The following is a 13,869-nucleotide window of genomic DNA, read 5'->3' as shown; positions in this document are numbered from 1 at the left end:
TTATCTTTTTGTTCAGCATGGTAAGTGTGTTTTTTTTTTCAAATAACAGCATGTCAGCTTATATGGTAGATGGCCCCCAAAGACTGCACCAATTGGATGGTTACCACTTTGGTGAATCCAACAAACACAAGTCTGTACAGCAAACTGAGAACACCTGGGTCTAAATTTTCAAAGTTCTCTTAGCCATACATTAACACTGACTTTCGACTGTCTTAGTGGTAAGAGAGCCTCGAAGACACCAATAATGTCACAGACAGCATGGCCATATGTATTCAGAAATACTATGTGAGGTGATCTACAGAATATTTCTCATCGAGAAGACACAGTAGATTTGGGCATCACTCCATGTCTGGGAGTAAAAAGACAAACAATGTGTAACAAGCAAACACACTATCCACTGTACTACCCTACTGCCTCATGTAGGCAGGCATATAACTATGTCACACTAGGTCATGCTGAAGAATTGACTATCCTAGATTTCAGAGGTATTATAAACCAAAAATAACCTAACATGTTTAGCAGCCTGTAAAAGGAAAGGCAAATCAAGTTCAGCAGACTGTAATCTATTATGAATAGAAAATTAACCAAACTTAAAACAAAAACACCCAGCTGTAATTATCTTCCCACCTTTTTCAAAACTATTTTTAGTCTAAACATAAATATTTTAGGAAAAATATATGGTTTACACCCATATTAAAGAGACTGATGTTCCATACTGAGTATGAATGCAGGGAGCAGGGACCCAACCATTATGATGGTTATTAGTGTTTGTTTGTTGATGGGGGGCTGTAAACAGTGGGAGTCTGGACCACACAATGCCGTGATAAAAATGATGAACCACAAGCGCCACTATCAGGTATGATGGCAGGTTTTCAAATCTCAGAGTTTGACCATCAAATCCATCTTGTCACCTCAAACAGGATCTTAGGCATGATGGCTCCATGAAACGGAATTGTTCCTTGTGAAATTCGCTATTGAAATTCCTGTCATTTTCTTCTAAACTAATTCTTTTTGCGTCACAATAAAATCTGGTCGTGTCAAACTGTCAAACATTGTAACTCAAAAACATACAAAATATATACAAATCTATATGTATGATGACTTACTGACACCAATAAGACACTGAGAGACACTTGGTTATATAGTTGTCTGTGTTACATATATATACTGCTTTGTGTCAACACATGATTCGCTGTGTGAGAATACATTACCTCCAAAACATAGTTCTATGATGGACAGTCAGGGAAATGGGTTATTATACATAATAGATCTAAAATCAACAAGTATCAAATTGTGACAATTGACAAGTACATATTTTATTTGCTGTAATAAGCTCCCAGATGCAAAGAAAACCAAGAAAGGTGGTGCTTATAAATCCTATAACAATGAGTTAAATGTACAACTAGAAATTAAGGGAAATGCACAAACTTAATTCAAACATTGATGAAAGTAATACATTTAATATTACAGTTTCAAGGTAGTTTTGTATATTTTCTATATCTGTGAATAAGACGCAATGTATAAAAATATGAGATGTGAGGTGTCATGAAATTCGTAGCCACAGTAAGTAGTGGATATATGATTACTTACACATTAGTCTAGAAGTTCGTACAATGGTCCTTGAAGTACTCATATATTCAGTTCATATAAAACACTCGTCTATGAAAATGCAAAGGGGAATAACTCAGGGATAATGTAACATGTAAGAGGGCAATTCCTCACCTGTTTTGTAGGCAACTGCACTTTCTTGACAAATATTTCTCTGAATGAATTCTAGAACTAGGCTTTACAAACTGTCTCATTAATATTCAGCTCCCATATTTGTGTACATGGAAGTGAGATAAAAATACCACAACATCGTCAGACAGTCATCCAGTGGAGTTATTTTTGAGTACAATCAATGCCTATTGACCTACTTTAGCTATAGTATTCTGATTCAATCCAGTGAATCTCACAAAAGTTAACTTGTCAGTTACATAGTGACCTGGGATCCGTTTCACAAAACTCTTGTACGCCTAAGATCTTGTAAATTTTCTCACAGCATCTGTAGTTCCAGTGTTACAGTATAGGAAGTACAATGGCTACAAGAAAACTTACGAGATCTTAGGCTTATGATACTTTTGTGAAATAGGCCCCTGACACCTAACAGTTCACTGTTTGATCTTGAATCATCAACATATAAAATATTCATGTTGCACAGATAGAAACATGTTGCATTCACAAAATGTCTCATTCCCATGAGATGGGATTCAAACCACAGACCTTCTGATCCAAGATCAGACACCTTGTCCATATGACCAAGTCAAAATCATCAGTCAAATACTAAGTGCAGGTGTACTTACTCCAGTGGGAAAGAAACGAGAGAAACCGCCACGACCAACAGATCCAGAATGTTGAAGAGACTACGGCAGAAGGATTCCTTGTGTAACACCAGACCATAGGTGATGATCTGCAGAAACAAAGTGTGGACATCACCATAAAATGGTCACAAGCTCTTACCTCACTTCAGTAGTCCGGTCCCATTTGTTTGCCATAATGACTTGGCCAAACAGACATCTTTCTTTATTCAACATCCATGTAACATGAACTTACAAAATATATATTTTCACCAGTTTCAGCAATATTAGAGTAATATCATATATAGGGGGGATAAAGTAATAGCCTTTACACATTGTTCCTCGTATGGGAATCGAGTCCTAGTCATGACGAGCAAACACTAATAGTAGTACTTTCAGCACAAGGCTAACCTACGTATCCTCATTGAAGACATACCATTACCCCTTTATTAGTAAGTGAGTTGAGGTTTAAGTTACTTACAGAATTATTCCCACCACAAGAAGACGTGAGCACTTGGATCAGTATTCAAACTTCAAATGAAATGAACCCATCTCTAGAGTGAAGACAAACATTGTAACCACGGAGCTGGCCACGGAAAATGGATGTTTCAGACAAGCATGCTTACCTTGATTATAATCTCTATTGTGAAGACACTTGTAAAGAAGTAGTCAAAGTAGTTCAGGATCTGAAAGGTGATCACGCCAACATCAGTATTTGTACTGCAGTGTCAACAAACACCCAAACCCTGTTGTCACAGTGCTTTGGATTACCCTTTTCTGAGTTGTATGGAAATGCATTTCAACAGTCATTTTCTCTCGTAACAGCACTCACTTAAGATGAAAGGTCATTCTGTCACGGGATATCATGAGATCTTTGTCAGGACAAAGATCAGATTACATTTCATGTGCATGGTACATGTGAACAGATAATCCCAGCAAAATTACATGACCTTTAGCACAATCTCAGAGCTAAGATCTGTAAATATTCAACATCAATAGATACAACTTTCGCCACTTAGTATTGCAGAAAACTAAGAACTAAGAAGGGAGACAACTCACAATGTTCCTGGGAGACTTTGACCGAAGGGGATCCTCAGCTGCCAACATGGCACTACTGATGAGGATGCAAGCAAGGACGATGTTGCCAAAGTAAGAGTGGTTGCAGATCTTGTGACACAATAATCTGAATCTGAAATGAAATAATTCACAATGTACTCCACTTTCCAATCAAAGAACTCTTGTTTGGCAATTTTACAGGGATTTTCACTGCACATAAAATAACAGGTTTAAACTACTGTTGACACTGAGACACTATAATCGGAATTGGAACTCAATCATGATTGTTGGTTTGTCAATTATAACCCATAACTTGGTGACAATAACTGTTATACTGTTTACATATAACACACTCACATGATACTGTTTTAAGTGTTTCTTGAATGGGTAATAACATCATGTATACTTAAGTGATATCATCCATGAAGTGGGTGATAATATAATTATACCACATGGGCTACAATAATGATGAACTTTACATCACTTTACAAAACCTGGAACAAAGGGCCATTCTCTTTTCAACTAAACTGTAGAATTCAACCATGGTATGTTAACATATAGAGAAGAAAGCAGAAAGCTGGAGAAGTTTTGATTTTGAGCTGAGGTTTACCTGTTTGTTGGGGAGAATATGAAGAGTGAGCTGGCTTGTGGGATGGGCTTGGCCTTGCTGGAGATGTGGAGTTCAGACATGCGACGGGGACGCGCAGTCGAGACAGTCTGTGTCTCATCCTCATCCTCATCTTCTTCATCCTCTTCCTCATCATCCTCTGTCCCCTCATCCTTGTCGTCTTCCTCTTCTGGAAACACAAGCATGAGAAATGCAGGAGCAGGTCTTGTACTGATATAGCTGATTCACTTCCATCAAGATATAATTTATATCATATATATATCATATATAATTCATAAAGTGATCCCCTTTATTAGGCACTGACCAAAGCTGGGGAGATGGCAGGGAATGTTGTGAAACAGCTAAATGCTTTTGGCCACAACTTTAAGACACTGAGAAAATGTACAATAAAATACTTCAGGTCAAGTGAAAAATGCCTGATTGAGCCATAAAAATATGTAAAAGTTACATTTTTTCCTGTTTGTTGTATCCTTTTCATGCCACACGTTTTGTAGAGAAACCTAAATCAATTTAGTGATAAAGTAACTCGACAATGAGCTATGGCACAATTGCAGTCTTTGCATTGTGGCTCAAATCTCGTCAATCTATTCAATAAGTTTGAGAGATAGTTACCTTGTATGGGAACATGGTGACTGTTTCTGTATTCTCCTGGTTCATCACGTTCAGGAGTCAAGTCAATATGCACATGATGATCACCAGAGCTGTCTCTCCTGCTGAAACACACAGATCACTTTCATCAGAATTGACTCACAGGACAATTCCTGAAGATGTGTTTGTTTGTTGTTTCAGCCATATAGCTGCATTCTGCATGTAATCAAATCTAGACCACACAATCCAGAGACAAACAGCTTGAACATTGAACTAAGGAATTATAAGATGACATGTGTCAACCAAGTCAGTAAGCCTGACCACCCGATCCCAGTAGTCGCCTCTGCGACAAGCGTGGGTTGCAGAAGATCACTCCTAACCTGGGTCTTCATGGGCAGCAGTATCTGTATGGATAAAAAAGGGCTTGGCACACGTAATGTTTTCCATATCATTTCCCTGACAAAAGCCATATCTGGATCAAAGGGGTTTCACTTTACAACATGCACGTTTCCCTTCTACAGTGATGTTAATATATCTGTTTGAAATTACCTCCGAGAGCTTGGCTGTCGGCTGAGATTAACAGAGGTCTTGTCTTCGTCGTTTTCATTGTTATCATTTCCATTCACATCAACACCTTCGTCTTCTTCGATGTTACCCTGAGTAACATAAATTAATACTTAAACTAAAGAAAAATATGAGATCTGGTATGATTCTCGCTAATGGCATCGTTGGGAAGTCAATTTGAATTTTTATTTTTCAGATAAGATAACTGTATCTCTGGGACTTAATCTTTGTCAAGGTCATGCTCTCTGTACCTCTTTTTCTGGAGTTTTGCTTTTCGATCTTCGAATGGATCGTGTTCGTTCCTTCTCCTCATCCTTCTGTTGTTCAATCTCTGTGAGACTCTGAGCATCAGCCAAGTTGTCAACAGCAATGGCCAAGAAGACATTCAACAAGATATCTGAGAGGATGCATCAAGGGAAATATGTCTAGACTATACATACATCATGAAATACACTAAAAAAAACCAAGAAACTGACTAATTTTCACATTGGTAACGTCTAACATGCCCTCAGGATATAATCTCAGTATGATAATGGCAGCAGTGCGCCTGCCAATATACAAAATGAAAATAAAATGCATAAGACTTCTCTTATATTATAAACATTTTCAGAACTATTTGTATACATACAAACAAATAAAAATACAAAAAATAATAGCAAGAAATAGTCCTCAAACAGGCACTAAAAAGAGGATTCACTACAAAATATAAAGCACAAAGCAAAGACTTCACCAAATATCTTTTCATGATGTACACTGATAAGAACTATTGAACTGTAATGTGTCTCATGAATGCTGTCATGTATTTTTTCTTTTCTGACACCTGAAAGACCCTGATAAGTGTGTGGCCGCTATTGCTTGAGTGTCCTGACAGAAGTAAAGGATACAGTTACCACAGATGAAGAGCACAACAAAGTAAAGACAGACGATGACGCCGGGCTTCTTGACGCCGCCATATGCCTTGATCCCATCGTACATCACCATGTTCCAGTCCTCACCAGTCAGGATCTGAAGCACAGTTATCACAAACACTCACACCATCAGATCCAAAATGTTGGCTATATGAAGGGGATTTACTGTACAAAAACCAAGCCCGTCAATACACAAAGCCTTTACTAATGCCTTTACCAGTGTTACCCATGATGTTAGGGATTTCACATTCTTAGTAAAGTACATCATGTTTCAGGGGACTGAACTATCAACTTTCTACTCACAGAAGAATGCTGTTATTTAAATGTGTGCTAACAAAGTGGTCATACCTGTATTAATGAAGTTGTCATATCTGTGTTAATGTTGTCACATCTGTGTTAATCAAGTGGTCATATAAGTGTTAATGAAATGGTCATATCTGTGTTAATGTTGTCATATCTGTGTTAATGTTGTCATATCTGTGTTAATGAAGTGGTCATATCTGTGTTAATGAAATGCTCATATCTGTGTTAATGAAGTGGTTATATCTGTGTTGACTGAGTGGTCATACCTATCCCAACCAAGTGGTCATACCTGTCCGAATGAAGTGGTCATATCTGTGTTAATAAAGTGGTCATATTTGTCCCAATGAGGTGGCCATACTTATCCCAACTAAGTGATCATATCCATGTTAACAAAGTGGTCATACGTGTGTTAACGATTGTGTCATACCGGTCCCACTTTAGTGGTCAAACTGTCCCAACTAAGAGGTGATACCTGTTTTAACAAAGTGGTCATACCTGGAACACTGATAACAAGGACTGCCAGAAGGTATCAAAGTTGCTCCTAGGTGTCTCCTCTTCAAAGTTGAACTTGCCACCAAACAGTTGCATCCCAAGTAAGGCGAAGATAACAATGAAGAGAAACAACAGCAACAACAGACTGGCAATGGATCGCATACTGTTCAACAGTGACGCCACAAGGTTCCGCAGTGATGACCAGTACCTGGAAAAACAGCAACCCATGGGCCATTCTGATACTAATGCTTCAACTCTCCTGTCCAACAGAATTATCAGAAACCTCATTTTCATTCATCACTGCAACACTAGAAAATGTTAGTGAAATGTCCAGCTTGAATCCTTTAATTCCAAATTCTCAGAAATTTATGAAAATGTAAAAGATAACATTGAACAAAGAATAATTTTTCCTGAATTTGTAATCCCAGATAAAGGTAGAATTGAAACATTGATTTTATAAAGTAGTATGTTTGCCACATATAACTAATATGTTATCTGTTCATAAGGTTATTGGATTTTACTCATATCTTATAAAGACTATCATTTATTAATTATTAATTTAAATTATTAATTTTTCAATTTCAAATATTTTATACTTTACATCATACTTTTCTTCTATATTATTCTGTGTATATTATCATAGCTGACTGACTCACTGAATGATAGTACTCACCTGGTAGCCTTGAAAACTCTTAGTAAACGAGCACACCTGAGCACAGACACACCCAGTGGTGGCATTACGCTCGTGTATATAAGGATCACTTCCAATATACTGAACAACACAACAAAACTGTCAAAACGGTTAAACAGGGACACAAAGTACCCTTGGAAGCCAAGACTGTACATTTTGAGAAGCATCTCAAAGGTAAACAATACCACAAAAAACATATTGGCAATGGCTGAAAAAGAAACAAAAACATTGTTTAGAATACATGTTGAACATGTCATGATAATGGGTTTTTTTTCAAACAATTATTGATATTACTTAGATTGTTATTTCTTAAATGCAATTTATTTTAGTAAATATATACTACTCAAATTCTGACATTTAATCACATTAAATAACTTAAAGCAGCAGTTTTAAGGGAGTGAGTTAAAAGTTACTTATTACTTGTAATAAGGCTGGTATTGGGTCAGGTCTTAGTCTGGCAAAATGAATTGTCACATTTAATTTCTCCTTGGCAGAAAACATCCTGATCAAATCTTGACTACTCGTAGCATATGAATAGGTTTCTAATATACTGTAAAAATTATTCTAATTATTCTAAAAAATAATGATATTTCTGTCTATCAAAATAAAATACACATCGCAAAAACCCATCAATATAAACAATAATTCCTTACTTAGAAATATTATTAATAAGGAGGATATAAACTGAGATTATTGTGGGCTGAATGATAAAAGAAATGTTTCTCAGGCTATGCAACATCACCTTAAAATCTGTGCGTTTATCATGGTAGAAACTTGCACTATGCAGACTGTTATTTATCCATGACAGCTGACATTGACAGAGCTATGTTCATTGTGTATTTCTAGGTATATCCTGCAATATCCAGCTTCCAATGAATACTTCCCTTCCTCACTTTTGAAACAAAAAATGCCTGAGAAATATATTTTTAGAAAGAGAAATTGTTAAACCTTACCTTGAAAATTGTCCAACCATGGTGGTTGTTGGTAGTGTTCTGAAGTAAGCACACATGTATTCAAAAACACAAGAACAATAACTATCCAATAGAATGCTTGAGATTTCACTATTCTTCGGCATCCTCTTCGACATCTTCTATTAAACTTTTGAAAATGTAACCTGGAACAAAAACAAACATTATTCCACAAAATATCATTATCATTATAGATGATGTGCCAGTTTTCTATGCGAAGGTATTGATTTTTGTGGTTGTGGAGGTGGTTTGTCTGAATTGTCTCCCTTTGCACAAAGATGACCCCCTCTATATCTATAATTTAACATACCTACAGCAGATAAACATTCAAATCACTCTGCAGAGCCTGCTCTTTATTACCTATTTTCATGTGTGATGTGTTATCAAGGAAACAATTAATTGCTCTCACCTTTTTGTTTGAAACCAGGAGTGCTGTATTTCCCCGCTCCCCATTTCTTCTGTTTTCTCCACAGCGTCTGTCTCCGCAACAGCTTTACCTGAAACAAACATAGTATGTGATACCTCAGTCTTCCATAAGGTTGGTGCTCATCAGCATTAACTTCCCTCAGTTTCAAAGAAATGATACTGAGCCATATGTTTTAATCCAGTGGATTTTACTACTGATTTACTGTTATGAAATGTAATATCAATGCCGGCCCAGGGTAAGTGTGGGATACAAGTTATTCTTTATATTACCAACATATTTCAGTGTCATTTTCAGTAAACATGCAGACCAAAATTTACAGAATGTTTCTATGATGCCATTTATTTCAGCTGAACACTTGTAGATGGAATAGTTGTGTTCAAGTTTATGTATACAGGTATATGGTCTGTGTTTATATTGACATCAGTGAGTGAGTGAGACTTTAGTTTTAAATATTCCAGCAATATTCCAGCAACATGTTGGCAGTCGAGTCTGCACCAGACAACCCAGTGATCAACAGCATGAGCATCAATCAGTGTGACACCTGATCCTGTTAGTCGCCTCTTTCGACAGGCATGGGTTACTGAAGATCAATTCTAACAAGGATCTTCATAGGTATTACCTAACATTAAAGCTGATCAGTTGCTATCTGATCCAGCAGGAAAAAGAGGTCCCTGTATGACAGACAGTGTTCTTATCTGGTGTCAATCGTATGGGTTGGGTAGGCAAGTAAAGATAGATGCACTTCTGCCTCTTAATATCCACAGCCACAATTGTCTGCAGTAAGTGAGTGAGTTGTGTTTAATGCTGATATTTAAACTATTTCATTGATGTCCCAGTACTGGAGGTAAGTAGCAAAGCCCAAAGGGATGCTGGTTTCAGACCGTTATCCTTCTCAGAAAACGAGCACAGATTTGGTGGTCACAAACCTGGAACATAATCAGGACAGGGTTCAAATAGTTGTGGTCTGTACTCACTGTGTCTGGGGGTATTCCCATCCTCTACTTCATCCTCATTTTCTGGATCTATGTCTTCTGTAAAACACATCACACAGAGCAACTGAAATACTGAGTCAAATAAATCAGCGACAAATAGAGCTTTTTGAGAAAGAGACAGTAGGAGTTACACATTTTTGAGAAATGGGGTGCACACTTCATTTTCAAACAGTTCCAATGGTCAGTTAAGAAAAATTCAGCACAAAAGGGGTGTGCACACCCCTGCACACACCCCACTCCCCCTACCCCTCTCTACTAGATGTAGCAGCTATCCATAGAGAATGGGGAACAAGTTGGCTGAATATCTCTGTCTGGCCATAATGGGTGTCATGTAATATCTTGGCGATGATTAAAGTCTTAAAAACGAATTTCTATACTTTTCATCTGACTTCACATGCTGCAATGTAATCAAAGTCTTCAAATTTAAAGTCTGATGTAACATCGCAGAATAATAATGTAGTGAATATGTAAAATCCCCACCTCAACTCTTCCAAATATTTCTGGCATCTAGCATGTCCAAGAAGTCGAGGTAATCCAGAAGTCTTACATTATATTTAATAAAGTGTTCTGCATTCAGTAATATTCCAGCTATATGAACTCAGTCCTCAATAATCAAGTTTGGACTAGGCATTCCAGTGACTGACATCATGAGCATCATCCCCAGCTTGACCTCCTAATTCATGTCAACTCCAGCAGGACAGGAAGTTGGGGACTTATATACTCATCCCCAAAACTGCATAATGTCTCACCTGCTTGTGTGATCCAGTCTAAATATCCCCTAAGATCTTCTTCTAATTGCTGTTTTTCTCTAAGTTTTTGAAAATCACCCCGAGCTTTTGCTTTTTCTCTTTCTTTGGAAAACTCTCTGGAAAAGAATGGGCAGCAATACAGCATTGCACCTAAAACACCTCAACCAAATCACGTCGAGTCAACATTAAATACACATTTTCTAGGAAATGTGTCTTTGTCATCCTGTCTCACCTGTGTAAGTCAGTCAATAGTCTAGATACCAACTAAGACAGGCACATAACATAAGTGGCTAGAGACATGAACCTATAGCTACATTTTTGTGCGAAACTAGTAAAGACTTAAACATTATATAACACCATATATGAACCATTTTACCTTCTTCAGTCCGGCCATTTTAGACACGGTTACAAAGCCTGAAGTCATTTTCAGGGAACAAACATGAAGGTCAAGGTTAGGTGAAATCTTACAACATGTCATGAAAAACTTAATATGCATTCTGAGTCTGTCTACTTATTCTTATAACATTTCATTATTTTCATTAATTTCATGTTATGGATTCATGTTATTTAAAAGAAGCTGTCATTTATGCCAAGTTGAAAATCAGACTCGGACCTCTTATACTGGTCTTACAAAAAGTGGGAAGACGTATGTGAAATTTCGGCTTCAATAAGGTGAGCAAGAAAACTGTCTATAGATCAACAATGAGATCCCATTAAAAATGTGAAATGTCGCTCCCTACAGCAACTCACCCGCTCAACACACCAAGAACAAGGTTGAGAACAAAAAAGGATCCGATGATAATTAAGCTGATAAAATAGATCCATGGCCACTCACTTCCCACAGCATCATTCACCTGCAACATGCATCACAGGTACCGTAAATACCATAGTAAAGCCACTACATATTATAGATCAGGCTCTTCTACATTCAGCTGCTTGCTCCATTCTTTAACCCATATGATTAACATAGAAAAAAAGGAGAAGAGATATTCCCCCAGCCTGGGTTTTAATATAGGGGCAAAACATTTTGTGATGAAATGATATGACATTATTTTAACTGACATCAAAATAGTCGCCAATGATTCTGATGCAAGTTTATTCCACCAAATTTTCCTATGAGATTATCATCTCCTTAAACCTTCTCTAGAAGGCAGTTATGGATGATAATTAGTAAGAATTAACCTGCACTGACAACACAACCCATAATGCTCTGAACACCATAACAATACTAGCATTTCCAATCAGATTTAATAGTATATCAACAAAAGAAATATGGACTATTATCAAGACAATCTCATACCATGTGTGATATAGCCAACATACAATATTGTCATATGAAATAATCTGAAGTTTATCTCCAACAAAATCACGCCAGTCAGTGACTGACATCATGGTTGCAACACCACTAGCTACAATACTCACATCATACAAAACATCTGTCCATCCTTCATTGGTTATGCACTGGAACACTGTAAGCATGGCTAAACCAAAGTTATCAAAGTTCGTAATGCCATCATTTGGCCCTATCCACGAATCCTTCCTACACTCGGATCCATTGGCTACGGTTTTACAGTCAAATCCCCTTCCACATGGGTGAGGATCTTCTAAAGCTTCTCTTACTGCAAAGTAAGAAAAAGGAGAAGTGTTATTCAAATTTTACAAAGTTTAGACTCATAGATTGCAGAAAGTGACATCCATTGGAAAAAGATGCTACTAAAACTCCATTGTTGATGTGTGGGCAACTCTAAATGTATTTACTGAATGTCTTAAACAGTGTTTCAGATATGTCATCTGTGTCAGTCAGCATAATCTGGGCAGAAAAGCCACAAAATAATTTTACACTTTGGTGACGCCCTCAGGAATGGAGCTGACAAACAATACATTGTAATCTTGGATTCAAACTAATAATCAACAGATCCTGGGACCACTTCCATAGAGTTTTCTTTGCACTATCTTCAATACTTTAATATCAAAGTAGCCCAGTGGTTAAAGTGTTTGCCCATCACACTGAAGTCCCAGGTTCGATTCTCCATATATGTACAATGTGTGAAGCCCATTCCTGCTGTACCCCACTGCAATACTGCTGCACTACTGCTAAAAGCAGCATAAAACTAATCTCATTCACAACAACACTAAAATAGATTTGTCAAGGCCCACAATGTAACAGGCTGAAGTAGGATAATTAAACTGAATAAATAAGTAAACAAAATCATACTTACATGGATTTGTATAAAAACAGGTATCATGTAACTTCCCTGAGAAAAGTTCTAGTCCAATGATAGCGTAAATGATGATTACAAAGATAACTAACAGTGCTATGTGTAACAAAGGCACCATTGCTCGGAGGATAGAATTCAACACTACTTGTAAACCTGAAAAACAAAAAAATCCATGGTTAGCATTATATCAGTTCCAACATATACCAACATCAACAGTACAATTAAAAGTCATGTGTCACTTATCCTGCGCCATTTCTTCTAGATGTGTTGAAATCATGTCTGTGTAAAAGTCATTTGGGAGTTCCAAGTATCCAAATAATAAGAAACAAAATTCTCCTGACTGAGTGAAAATGACATTAAATAACATTATGTTAGTAAATTCATTATTAGGCCAGACTAATTTTACTTCTTGTTTTACTGGTCTGGTTGTATTTTTTTCAAGCACGAAAAAAAAAATAAAAAAAATATTAGGAGTTAAAAACATAAAATGCTAACATTTTCATTTTCAACTTTTGGAAGGAACATTATTTTGGCGATTTTATTATTTTTTTCCTCCTGCCTTCAGGTATTCTGGTCTGGTTGTATTTTTTTGGAGCACAAAAATAAAAAAAAATTTAAAATAATTGCCGCTAAAAACATAAAATGCTAATGTTTTCATTTTTAATATTTGGAAGGAACTTTACTTTGGTAATTTTATTATTTTTTTCCTCCTGCCTTCAGGTATTCTGGGGACACAAATCTGTCAAACAAGAAATAAAACTGGTCTGGCCTTACTATCAATTAAATGAGGTATTGTACAAAGGCAATCTTTGCCATCTTTTCACAATTTCTGACAATGACATTAAAGCCTGATCTGACTTGTAAGACTGCTTCACCTTAAATTGCACTTTCATCATTTTGTTGGATTACATATATGTCAAGAATAAAATATTACAGAAAAACACAGCA

The 13,869-nt window shown here is 36.7% G+C and overlaps 1 protein-coding gene across 10 annotated transcripts in view; it reads right to left on the bottom strand.

The window, feature by feature from the left end:
- Positions 1-13,869, bottom strand: part of LOC137297056 (muscle calcium channel subunit alpha-1-like) — a 121,235-nt gene that overhangs the window by 46,622 nt on the left and 60,744 nt on the right. For 9 of the 10 annotated variants that reach the window (XM_067829017.1, XM_067829016.1, XM_067829018.1 and 6 more), the window contains exons 6-22: positions 12,922-13,074; positions 12,125-12,321; positions 11,453-11,556; positions 10,703-10,818; positions 9,936-9,992; positions 8,944-9,031; positions 8,520-8,680; positions 7,549-7,774; positions 6,879-7,083; positions 6,057-6,177; positions 5,424-5,569; positions 5,158-5,264; positions 4,633-4,733; positions 4,003-4,189; positions 3,396-3,525; positions 2,963-3,022; positions 2,343-2,449 (exon numbers count right to left, since the gene is read on the bottom strand). In XM_067829017.1, coding sequence (XP_067685118.1) covers positions 2,343-2,449; positions 2,963-3,022; positions 3,396-3,525; positions 4,003-4,189; positions 4,633-4,733; positions 5,158-5,264; positions 5,424-5,569; positions 6,057-6,177; positions 6,879-7,083; positions 7,549-7,774; positions 8,520-8,680; positions 8,944-9,031; positions 9,936-9,992; positions 10,703-10,818; positions 11,453-11,556; positions 12,125-12,321; positions 12,922-13,074 — 2,266 coding nt within the window. The remainder of the gene's footprint in view (positions 1-2,342; positions 2,450-2,962; positions 3,023-3,395; positions 3,526-4,002; positions 4,190-4,632; positions 4,734-5,157; positions 5,265-5,423; positions 5,570-6,056; positions 6,178-6,878; positions 7,084-7,548; positions 7,775-8,519; positions 8,681-8,943; positions 9,032-9,935; positions 9,993-10,702; positions 10,819-11,452; positions 11,557-12,124; positions 12,322-12,921; positions 13,075-13,869) is intronic. The other variant, XM_067829010.1, reaches the window with a different exon arrangement.

This window comes from Haliotis asinina, chromosome 9 (assembly GCF_037392515.1).
Source record: "Haliotis asinina isolate JCU_RB_2024 chromosome 9, JCU_Hal_asi_v2, whole genome shotgun sequence".
In the NCBI taxonomy this organism is placed as follows: domain Eukaryota; kingdom Metazoa; phylum Mollusca; class Gastropoda; order Lepetellida; family Haliotidae; genus Haliotis; species Haliotis asinina.
This window is presented reverse-complemented; position numbering and strand designations above follow the sequence as displayed.